General features: G+C 38.7%; 1 protein-coding gene across 1 annotated transcript in view; it reads left to right on the top strand.

Annotated features, from left to right (window-relative positions):
• CUBN (cubilin) overlaps nucleotides 1-12,668 on the top strand; it is a 139,914-nt gene that overhangs the window by 20,015 nt on the left and 107,231 nt on the right. The window contains exons 13-22 of the mRNA XM_042888520.1: nucleotides 184-370; nucleotides 1,820-1,938; nucleotides 3,374-3,608; nucleotides 4,587-4,768; nucleotides 5,503-5,665; nucleotides 5,864-6,054; nucleotides 9,553-9,709; nucleotides 10,999-11,177; nucleotides 11,381-11,543; nucleotides 11,776-11,992. Coding sequence (XP_042744454.1) covers nucleotides 184-370; nucleotides 1,820-1,938; nucleotides 3,374-3,608; nucleotides 4,587-4,768; nucleotides 5,503-5,665; nucleotides 5,864-6,054; nucleotides 9,553-9,709; nucleotides 10,999-11,177; nucleotides 11,381-11,543; nucleotides 11,776-11,992 — 1,793 coding nt within the window. The remainder of the gene's footprint in view (nucleotides 1-183; nucleotides 371-1,819; nucleotides 1,939-3,373; nucleotides 3,609-4,586; nucleotides 4,769-5,502; nucleotides 5,666-5,863; nucleotides 6,055-9,552; nucleotides 9,710-10,998; nucleotides 11,178-11,380; nucleotides 11,544-11,775; nucleotides 11,993-12,668) is intronic.

The raw sequence follows: 12,668 nt of genomic DNA, 5'->3' as shown, positions 1-12,668 counted from the left end.
ATTAGGCTGTGGCTTTATGTTGGTTTTCACCGCTAACCACCAAAGCCATTACGTTCTAAATGATTTGTTTGTTCTGGTATCTCCACATAAAGTAAGTGTAAATATCAGTCCTTCTACTGACCACACTGTTTCTTTTAGGTGACCCATGCTCACTAGATTTATTGCATTTGTTCATATCTGTAGGCAGTGACCTCTGGATATTTCTGCCTGTGCAGTGCAGGCTGGACAGGCTCTAACTGTACGGAGAACATTGACGAATGCGTTAGCAACCCGTGCCAGAATGGTGGAAGCTGCACGGATGGGCTCAATGGTTACACCTGTGAGTGTACCAGTGCCTGGACAGGACCACAGTGCCAGACTGCCCAGCATGGTATGTCAGCAACTTCCTCCTCGGCTGAAATGGGTGCCAGACTTCAGCTTGTAAATGCTTGCTCTGTGTGATCACTTTGTTTTTAAGAATAAAGATATGAGAGGGGGGAAAAAAACCAAACAAACAACCTTTGTCTTGGTGGACTATAAGTTCTGATCCAAAGTCTCCTGGAGTTAATTTTTCTTTACAGCTGTTTTATGTTAATCCATCGGAGTGTAATGGAGTAGCAGGTCTACTTGGAGTTTTACAGCATGACTGCAAGTTCCTGCCTGTGCAATTTCTTCTCGGTATCTGTTGTTCTGCTTCGGGTTTTTTTGCCAGTAACTTTAATTGAGCTAAGACAGGACAGCATTCCAGTGAGTGTCCCTGTGGCATCCATCTGTCAGATGGCTCATATTTATTGCAAGTTGATGTGAAGAAAGCAGATTAACTTTTCACAGAATGTGGAATGTGAACTTTTCACTCAGCTGCTGTGAAATCTAGGCTATTTTAGAGTTATTTCAAGCTCTTTCTATTTTCCTTATGTTTCTAAACCGGATTTTTTTTTGTTGTTATTAAGGATATACATATGGAATATTTTTTAACAATTCATAATGTAAATGTGTAAAAGATCACTTAATATCCAGTGACAAATTGCAATGAATCAATATTTCTTTTAGTTCTTAATCAATGGAAAAGTGATACATTCTATTATGATAATCTTGAATCTGTTTGAGAAATTGTGAGATGTAAAAGGGTATTTCAAACAAAAATTTTTTTTTTTACCATTTCTTCATACAAAATATTTTAGTGCACTTAGAATTGAATATTGCTTTATTGTCAGCTGAATGTTAAACTACAGTTGCTTCTTGCACATGGCAGCTCCATGTACACTGTATTTGGGTGCTTTATGGATATATTTTTCCATAGCTGTTGTGGATTTTCCATTCACAGCTGCCACTCACTGAATGGCTCAGTAAGAGAAGAGACCATGGTCTATCATGAGAGGTGTAATCAGCAGCAGATATCTGAGCCAAGGTTATATACAGGACAAAGAAGCATCTGAAGGATACCTTCTATGATGCACCACCATTGAGAAATAAAATGTTATGTCATGTTAGCTTCAAAACGTTATTTATGTAGATGGGAAAATGGAGGATTTCAATCTGGAGTTAGCTTTCTGGAAACAAGAATTTATTGATGGTTCCTTGAGGCAGAACCAGCATCTTTTGGTTCATGTGTTCCAGCTGAAAAATTTTTATCCATTTTCCAGGAACTACTTTTCATTCAGGAAGTAATTTTTCTCTCTCTTTTTCTTTTTTTAATGCCATTTCACTTTAAAGGAAATTCTGAAGAGTCTTTTATCTTTGTTCTAGATGTTTAGGAAGCCAAACATATGTAGGAAGTTTAGTTTTGTTTGAGTCTGTACTGTGATAGCATGAATTAATCAATTTAATTTTTTTGTTGCAGCTTGTGGAGAATATCTTTCAGGCTCCAGGGGGACTTTCAGTTACCCTAACAACCCAAGCAGCCAGCGCTATGATAATGGGGTCAGCTGTGCCTGGGTTATTCAAACTGCTCTCGACAAGGTAAAATAGAGTTCAAGTTAAAGAAACCCTCTGCAGGAGCCTCAGCTCACCAGAGTACATGTGACGTATTTGTGAACACATGACATAAAGATGGTCACAAGTTCTGTATTCTTACAATCCTTCAGGCTCCTTAATGTGGGCTACATTTTCAAAGTTTTTCTAGTAAAACTGAGGATCACAATTTATTCTTTCTCACAATAATCACATTTTAAAAAAACAACAACAAATAAAAAAACAAACTCAACTGCAGGATACATCACACAGAGGGTCGGTGACGCACTGGAACAGGTTGCCCAAGGAAGTTGTGGATGCCCCACCTCCAGAGGCATTCAAGGCCAGGCTGGATGAGGCTCTGGGCAGCCTGGTCTGTTGGTTGGTGACCCTGCACGTAGCAGAGGGGGTTGAAATTAGATGGTCATTGTGGTCCTATTCAACCCAGGCCATTCTATGATTCTATAATAAAAAATTATTGGAGATTTCTGACAAGTTTGTGAGAACTGGCATCATCCACCACCACCTACGGAAGGTGCCTGTCCTCTACTGCTTTAGACTGGGCTTCATCTGTAATTATTCAAAAAGCTCTGCTCTGGTTGGCTCCACAGTTAGTTCATAAGTTAAGTGATCCCAGAACAATTTTCTGTTTTTCCATTTCTCATTTCTGAGCTACAGAAATGTGGATTGCTGAATTCATATGGTCAGTAGTTATATGCAATAATTAATTATTTTAAGGATTATTTTTTAAATGTTCTGATTTTAATCTGCAACTAAGGATTTAATTTGTGTTATAATTCACTATAAAAAGATACATTAGCTCACCATCTAGCACTGAACTTCTTACTGGGGATTAAAATTTTCAATCTACTTTTGACATTGCATAGGAATGAAATACATAGTTTTATAAACTAGCAGTTGCTATTGATTTATAGAACACTATATGCAGCATATCTTCAGCTTTTAGACTCACAGGGACTACTATTGTCTTCAGCAGAGCTATATCAAAGCTCATCCGCAGGGGATCTGAACTTACCTGAAGCTGTGTATATTACTGTTTATATAGAGAGTATTTACAGTGCGCCAGTACAAAACTCCCATGACAGTATTTTCAGTCATAGAATAGATTATAAAACTTTCTAGATCTGATTTCAAGCCTTTTCCAGTATAGTATGTGGCAGACACAGGAAATGATATCGATCATATATTTATGGGAACAGTGCTATTTCCATATCCAAATCCTTTCTGATCTCCTCCCCTTTATTTTGACCCTAAGATTCCGTAGTATCTTCTGTCCTGGAACTCTTCAGGAAATGTCATAATGACTCCAAAGCACATAGATACTCAAAGCTGTGTGAACAATAATATCAGCTCTATGTAGGATTACAGCACAATCTTTGCAGATGGGAAAATAGAGATTACTTATTTTGTTACTTCCTGTTAGATTCTGCATATTACTTTCCCATTCTTCCAACTGGAGGCAAGTACTGACTGCAACTCTGACTTCCTTCAAATCCACGATGGAGCTTCAGCATCAGCGCACATGCTGGGAAAATACTGTGGTTCTGACCCTCCTGTAGAGCTTTTCAGTTCCCACAATTCCCTTTATTTTTGGTTTCGCTCAAATCACGCCATTACTACTGGAGGTTTTACTGTTCATTGGGATTCTCGCGATCCTGGTAAGTTGGATGAAATGTCAGGTAATGCAACGTGTTTGCAGCTTTGGAGAAAAGTGGCTGATTTATTTCTAAATAAGAAATTTAAGTGGTGTAGTAACATTAATTAAATGGCTCTTCCAGGAAGTGCATTCCCAGAGAGAAACTCTAAATCATGTTGTGCAGCATCAAGCTCACTTCAGTCTTCTGTGTGCTGTCTAGAAAAAAAAAAAAGTGGACTAGGTTGTGTTCTGAAGGAAACATGGGACGGGGAGGAGAAAAAGGCAAGGAAAATTCAGAGGCAAAACTTTTTTTCCAGGAATGCTTACTGAAATGCTCTTTTTAATGTGTTTTTTTTTTTTTTTTTTTTTCTTTCTTCAATTTACATTATTAGATAGGTAATTACTAATTGACAAATATGGACACAAATTGAAAACAGAGTTTGTTTGTTTGTTTTTTAAGAAATAAAAACAAAGAGGAAGAGATATAGATTTGATTTGACCTCTCCAGCTCTTAGATAGAAGACATGAGTTGCCCCTGCCATTACCTTCCTGGTATGGGGGAGGGGGAGGTGCTTTTACAGTATGTACATAAAACATCCTTCCCTGTAATCTACTCTCTTAAAAATGAGAACAGATGTGTGCTAGGGTAAAATACAGTGACTCTATATACAACAGAAAGAAATTCAGATTAATTTAATAAAGCCAATCTAAAACAATACATTCAATTTTTAAAACAATTTTTTAATCTAAGAAGATTTTCTTCTCACAATATTTCCATTATAATTGTGAAAGAATCTTTCACAGAAAAAATAATGGGAGATTTGGATTTTATAACTGAGCTGTGTAAATAATTATAAAAAGTACAGGAAGATGCAACTAGTTGCTCTATTTGTTTGGGTTTATTTTTTGTTTCTGAATTTATTCTGGGTACCTGCAGTTCAGTTTTTGACCCGATGTGCAGTGTTAAAGACTATATTGTTGTATGTCTTTTTTCTGTTAGAATGCGGTGGTGAGCTAACAGGTACTTATGGCTCAATAAGCTCTCCAGGGTACCCTGGTAACTATCCTGTAAATAGGAACTGTATCTGGACCATTTCAACCGATCCTGGCCTCCTCATCACTTTTGCTTTTGGCACACTAAGCCTAGAACACCATGAGAACTGCAGTTATGACTACTTAGAGGTAAGGTTTAATTGTGCATTATGACTTCATTTTATGGCAAGGTTACTACAAAACAAGATATTTCAAAACTTTTTATATGTAGAGAAGTATACTGTTTGATGTTAAATCTTGGGTTAAAATATTCATTTGTACTTACTACAGCCGGTACTGCACTCAGGTACTGTTGGTAAAAACAAAAAGAAGATGGAATTCCATTCCACTGAAGTCACTGGAAGTCCTGCAACTAGGGAGGATAGGATTCAGGTCAACTGTCTGGTGGGAAGCTTTCACTTCCTTGCAAGGTTCAGTCTCCAACTTCCTAGTTGAATATCAACCCACTGAGTATTAACCTAAGTAAAAGAATTAGACAAAAGGAACTAAAATTAATGGGTTCATATTACAGTACAATCTACTACTCTTTGAGTGATCTTAGGCCTTACACTCAAATGCAAAGTAATAGTTTTCACTAATGCCCTCTCACAAAAATGACAGTGTCATAACTGAATATTGCAGAGCGTGGTTTCAGAAAAACAGTTCAACACTAGATCTGATACTTTTTTTCCCTTTCACAAACCCCATGCTCTCCTAGGAGCGCTACCAGATAAGCTGGTTAGTCTATTTCTATTCCCTGTGTGTCTGGAGCTTCCACCATAGGCTTTCCTCCTGCCCCTCCCAATACAACTTAAAGTATTTGTACCGTCCACAGTTGACACGCATCTGATAATCCTAAACAGGTGATTTATCATTCTGTCTAGATTCGAGATGGCCTTCTTTCAGAAGACACTCTCCTTGGTAAATACTGTAGCACTGGATCTCCACCCCCCCTCCAAACAACTGGACCATATGCATGGGTTCACTTTCACTCTGATGATGTGGTTACTGACAAGGGCTTTCACATTGTCTATACAACATCAGCTGGTAAGTAAAAATCAGTATTAAAGTTTAGTCTGTAACCTTTCTAAGGCATAGCCAACGGGAGACAGATGACTGCAATTAACACTTGCAATTTAATAACATAGTGTCTTGGATTTGCAGCCGTTGCTCAGGGGCAACCTAAACTAAAAGAATTACTGTAGTTGTGAATATTTCAACTAACGTTTTGTTTTCTTAATACAGCAGATCTAAGTTGTGGAGGAAACTACGCTGATAGTGAAGGGGTTATTACATCTCCTTTCTGGCCTAATCCGTTTATTAGCAGTCGACAATGTATCTACATTATCAGACAGCCAGAGGATGAAAAGATATACCTCAACTTCACACATTTGGAGCTGGAGAGCCACGCTGGTTGCTCATTGAGTTATATTGAGGTGACTTTTCTTTAGCAGTTCATGTGAAAGGTTGTTTAAATGTATTTATAATCCGAGATAGCGTGGTTTCTTTCTCAAGGGCCACTGTAGAACCAGATGTTCATCAAAGGTTTAAGTATATCATTGTGTTAGGTTTCCAGACTCAGAGGGACTGAAAGATAAGAGAACAAGGAAATCTTTCTAGTATAGCATTAATTCTTAATCTCCTGTACATGATGAAGATAGAGTTTGGACCTTAAGTAAATGCATGTCAAACAAGAAAAACAGAAATAATGCAACAGTCTCTAGGCAGCGTTTTCGGAAGTTGTGGTGTTATGCTGAAAACTCCTTTTGTGGAAAAGACAAAGCACACTACATATTTTAATACTTATATTTGCGTTCAGAATTGTTGTTATAGAAAAATGGTATATGCAGAATGCTTCTATATGGAAAAATATAATAATAATATAGTAATTTTTGTCATCCAGCATATACTGCAGATAAATTGTATGTGATCTCAAAAGCACTTTCTTCGTTGATCTAACATCTTCATGTTTCATCTAAATCTACTAAGTGCCACCTTTTAAGTATGATAGGTATTATTTATTCAACTTCTTTCTTACCCCTAAGCCCATTAAATCTAGATCTGCATGTCTTTAATCAACCACAGATGAAGTTTGGTTGTGTAGGGCTGGTACTGGTGGGGATCACTGGGAGCTCCCACTGGAGGCAGCAGGGATGAGCACCACAGCCAGAGCTGTCCCACTACCTCAGCCAGAAACAGGGTGACTGGCATCAGCCTCAGGCAATGAATTCCTTTCTCTGGGGGATAGTAACAAGCCAAGACTGGGCTAGACCATGTGTTGTAGATAAAAGCTGGAGCCTGGTTCTGCTGAAGCCCCTCATGGGGAGCAGCTGATGGTCCTGGGAGCTGAAATGCAGCCCTGGGCAAGGTGGGAGAACCTTCAGGCTCCAGCAAGTTCTAGTGGGTTCAGCCAGCCTGTGCCATCTTCACAAGGACAGCATGACAGGTCTTCTGTGTCACAGCCCAGTTCATCTTAAGGAAGAGTGAATGACTTCATTCTACATGAAATGGCTGCTATCTGTACAGAACTCTGGTTGCACTGCATGGAGATAAACAGGCATAAAACAAATTCAGCTACAGCCCCTGGATGATGTAGCTATCATGGATAAGCCAGGTGCATGGAAGAGGGAAGCTGGTGGCCAGTGGGGAGGCACTGGGAGAAGCAGTCCGAGGTCCAGCAGGGCCAAGCTTACAGGCAGCTTCAACCACAGCAGTGTGGCATGGCGGGGCTGTGCAGTTGTGAGGTTTTGTGTTTAACCTCTTTCCGAGTAAGTGAGGCACAGGCCTTGGTGAGCTCCCTTTAGTTAATCTGTTTGTATAAGATTTGTTATTGTGCTAACATTGCTCCTGTTTCTCCTTCTCTAACTCAGAGACTTTGCCTGGAATGAAGTGTAATTAATTTTTGTAATGAGAGGAGAAGTGTGTTTAATGAACACAGACAGCTTTTGTTTGTTTGGCCTGGTACTCCTCATGCTAATTGCTTGTGGAACAGCAGCTAAATTCACCACAACCAGAGAAACAAAACCAGTTCTGTTGGAAACAATCAGTTTGCATTAATTCAGCAAAGCATTTACCTTGTTTGCTGGTCAGTCACAAGTAGTTCAGTTTTCCTGTATTTGTCTGCTCTGCCACTTCTTAGCCTTCCTTCTCATCAACTCAGCTCAGCCTAGAGCAAAATGCACAAGAATCGTGGTTTCAAGTCTTGTTCTTTCAAAGCCTATTTTCCAGATATGCTTTTCTAAAATACTATTTCACTGGATTTTATGATGAAATTCAACTGGGGAAATGGATTTTAGTTTTGGATGCTTAAGTTATTTTCAAAATCACTCTGTGACAATTATTTTGTCACTTTGAGAAGTAGCATATTATTCACATCCCTGGTGATAACAGGAAATCACAGCAGCCAGACGCTGCTTGCAGACACTGGCTAAGGGAGCGATGTTTAGTCTTTGACTAAGGAAGGAGCGGCCTGGGACAAGGGGTCTGCAATGAGAAACTAGACACAATAAAACTTATTTAGGACTGTGACATAGTGCTGCAGAGGTAAGGTATTAGCTATGCCAGCTCTTCTAACTGGCAATACGAAACATTATTCAAATGGTTTAGAGAACCTGTCATTTTTATAACTTCTATTTGGATTTTATAAACCAAAAGCGTAAGCAGAATCAGGTCAAGAAAAAAGTAAACTCATGCAAACTATAGTTCTGTAAACTTCTTCATAAACATTTTCTGAATACTCCAGCTTAGTTTGAGATTTTATTTACTTCCTCATAAATCCCATATAACTCTCTCACCTTGAGTCTAGGTCCCACAGAAATTTAAAGTGCATTAGTCAGAGAAGCATTTCTCCACAGGGAAGTTGCTAAACAAAGCAATTGAACCACTGCCTGCTCACCTGTCTACCCAGCACTCCAAGCTCTTCCTTCTCTCTCAGCCCGTGAAATGACACAGCTGAGGAGAAGAGAAGAGGTGACGAGAGGGGATCTGAAAACTATATGTCCTTTGCTTGGTCCCTGATAGGCAAATAGCAGGGGACATGTTCTGGGACCTGTTTGTTTGACTCTCCTGTTGGAATGGAATGAGTGCTTCAGAGGGCGTTCAGAGCACCTTGGCTGTACTGCTTGGCCTGATCCTAGACTTATTCACAGCCTGTGAGTTCAGAGCCTGAAGATTGGAGATGCGAATACCTCTTACTGTTCTAGTCTCCTTGATAATCATGATTCATAAGGCAGTGCACAAGTCTCCTTTGATTTACAAATTGAATAAAGGCAGTGCAGAAGGTATGAACTGAAAGCTTTTATAGCTTTATTATCATTTTCATGCACTGAGCCCTTCAGAAAAATGGAAAATTTTACTGCTTGTAGACTCACAGTTGCACCTTTTGTTGCAGTGAATGTTTCTGGCTGTGTTGATGAATATGTGTGATGTGACGTGATATTTCTGGAGAAGCGCCATTAAAAGGTCACTATAAACTTCATGGCCAGAGCAAGGAAACTACAAATCTTGTCCTTTAATTTTCCACAGCAGGCTTTTAGTGCTGGAAAAAAAAAATAAATCATAGTTATCACTAGTGAGTAACTTACCTGTCTCTTTCATATGAAAGATGTCACTTATGGAAGCACATGCCCAAACTGTCTTAAAGCTGTGATTCATTGAGACAATTTGTTTCATTCTTCTGATCTGTGATAGTAGTGTGTCTTCTGTGCCTATAATCAAGTCTAGGTATCAAATACCAAAGCTTTTAGGATAGAAGCATAGAATCCTTAGAATTAAAAGGGACCTTTAAACATCACATAGTCCATCTCTACTGCAACAGGGGCGAGCATAGCTAAATCAGGTTGCCCAGGGCCTGATCTAGCACTGTCTTCAAAGTCCCCCTTGAAAGTCTCTTTTTTATGATCTGATGTACTTCTTTTTTTCTTATTAATGATTAGGTTCGAGATGGTGACAGTGAGATGTCTTCTCTGATTACCAGACTGTGTCACAGTACAGCTATATCTCCAATAACTTCTACAAGCAACAGTCTCTGGATCGAGTTCAAGTCTGATGCTTCTGTGCAAAGGGCTAGCTTCAGGGCTGTTTACCAAGTTGGTAAGAACTGCTGACTTGCACAATGAAGTTGTTTGTAATTTCAATGCTTTCAATGATTTTGCTGCTATATTATCCACGTACTGGTTCTAAGATAAACTTCAAAGGAAGGGAAAGAAGAGAATAGTTTGTTTATTCAATGCTGCTTTTAGAAATACAAAGGTAATGTTTGCAGTAGGTTTGTTGTAGACACTTCTGCCATATTTGGAAATGTATTCCCCGTTGTTTCTATTAATAATACATTGCTTACCGCTAACATACTAAAGATAACATAACTATAATTCTGGCAAAATGTTTATACTTTCATTATTTCTGTCTTTTAGTTCTTAATCTCTAATGCATCTGTCTAAGCATATGTAATAAAGCTTTACCTTGAGCATGGGGGCCCAGGTGAGCCTCTTGAGGTTTGACAAATTCAAGTGTAAGTCTGGGGTTGTGGTAACCCCTACTATCATTGCAAGCTGGGAGGTATAAGGATGGTAGAACACAGCCCTGCTGAAAAGGACTTGAGGGTATTGGTGGATGCCAGCAATGTGCATCCTGGGCTGCATCAAAATTAGTGTGGCCAGCAGGTCAGAAGGATGATCCTGCCCATCTGCTCTATGCTGGTGAGCCTTCACCTGGAGTACTGTATCCAGATGTGGAGTCCTCAGTATAGGAGAGATACAGACCTGTTGGAGTTTGTCTAGAGGAGGTCAGAAAAATCATCTGAAGGATGAAACACCTCTCCTAGGCTGTCTCCTAGGACAGGCTGAAAGAGGGAATGTGTGCCAGGGAGATTTGTTAGAGGCCTTTCAGTACCTACAGGGGGGCTGTGAGAAAGAAGAGAACAGGCACTTTGGTGTAGGATCTGTTGTGATAGACAAAAGGAAATGACTTCAAACTAAGAGCGAAGATTAGATTGGATGTAAGGAAGAAATTTTTTACAATAAGTGTAGTGAGGCACCCTGTGTCCTTATTCATCGTAGAGGAGTTGGACCAGATGACCTTTAAGTATTCTGTCCAACTCGAAAGATTTTATGATTCTATGAAATGAGTCAAATCTCTTAAATATTCATGGTCAATGTTAAATTGAACTTCTGTAAATATACGTTTATGCTACGCAGTAATGTGTTCTTTTAAGTATGTTTTTAATTCTAGCTGGTTGAACCACAGTAGATGCTATGAGAAGACAGGATTTTAGATGTGGTTTCCTTATAATGATGGTAATATAGTAATATTTGATAGATATTATATTATGGGTTTGTCAAAACCATTCATCACAACTACTGATTCTTGGTGTCTCTTGGCAGCTTGTGGAGGCTCCCTGTCTGGAGAAGGCACTATCCGTTCACCTTACTACTCAAGGATGTCCTCCCAGCCAAAGACCTGTGAGTGGATCATCTCCCAGCCAGTGAGCAAAGTGGTGATTCTTAACTTTATCGACTTTGGCATTCGAAATACAACAACTTGTGACTCAGACTATGTTGAGGTAAAGAATATTGCATTTATAATACACATAATTCTCAGAAACTCTTAGCTGTGTGTTCCTCCTTATACTCATTTCCACAAAAGCAGAACTGTTTGATTTATTGAGGATGCCTTTTATGATGCTGTTCTTATGAAGTTATTTGCTCTTACAACTTTAAAACAATCAAACTTTTTATGGAATATTTTGAATATACTGTTCTTCAGGTCAGAGATGGCAATAACACAGAATCTCCTCTTTTGGGAAAATATTGTGGCACAGCTGTACCATCTAGAGTGCAATCTACAAGAAACAATCTCTATATCAAATTCAGAGCTTCCTCTCTTACCAACTTTGGCTTCAGAGCTCAGTACTGGCCATTAGATACAAGTAAGAATTTTGTTTTGTGTATAGGGTGTTGGGATTTTATAGATTTTCTTGTACACTGAAAACAGAGGCCCATTGAGTATTACAAAGGTATAATGGGAGAAAAAATCAAAGTGTATCACAGCGTAGTATGCGTGAGACAAAAATGTTCATGAAATATCAGTAAAGTAACAAATGTTGTAAGTGCCTTGTAGTTGAATTAACATATTATTTAACTTGTTTAAAATCTCTACAGTATGCGGGGAGTCTCTCACTGGCTTAGAAGGAACAATTACAAGTCCTGGTTACCCAGATGTCTACCCACATGGTATTAATTGTACCTGGACCATCAGCATTCAATCTGGATACCTTATCCGCCTGACGTTCACATCATTTAACTTGCCATTTGACAGCAACTGCAGAATGGATTATCTTGAAATATATGACAACAGCACTATGCAAAAATTGGGGAGGTATGTTCATTAGCCTATAGAACTTAATTACTGTAGAGTGTGCTCTGTTCTGTTTCTGTACATCTTTCCAATTTGTTTCCTTAAATTTTGCATGTAGTTTAATCACTCCACTGAAACATTAACAGCAATTCTGCTAGCATAGTAAAGGCAACTTCCTCTCCTCAACCAGAGAACAAGAACCCCATTTAATAAATGCTATATACTAGGAGAGTAGCTGCCACTGACCAGCTCCATTAACATTTTGATATATGGGAAATATATTCAAAAGCATTAATATATCTGTTCTAAGGAAAACACATGATTTGGAACACCTGCAGAGATGAAAGAAAGATCATTTAAAAGAGATTACTTAAAAGGATGTGTATCGGATCTCAGCAAGAATTAAACTGAAGTCATTGTCTTATAGAGTTTTATTTTCACTTCCTCCTGATTTGTGCTGTTTTATTAGGTTGGAAAAATCTAACAAATGTTTTCTTCTCTCTCCCTCTTAATCAGCTCTGTTATATACAGGGTTTTCTTGCTAGCCTAGAATTCAAGAACATTTCATCTACTTGAGCACAGAACTCAACTGCATTTACAGTCTATAAAATAGTTGCTAGATATGGCAATATTTTGGAAAATAAAGAGCAAATGACCATCATATTATAGTGGAGAGCATTTTGCCACCCTGGTCTTT

The sequence above is a fragment of the Lagopus leucura genome, unplaced genomic scaffold (genome assembly GCF_019238085.1).
Source record: "Lagopus leucura isolate 7727_CA_CO unplaced genomic scaffold, USGS_WTPT01 Super-Scaffold_100157, whole genome shotgun sequence".
NCBI classification, from domain to species: Eukaryota; Metazoa; Chordata; class Aves; order Galliformes; family Phasianidae; genus Lagopus; species Lagopus leucura.
This window is presented reverse-complemented; position numbering and strand designations above follow the sequence as displayed.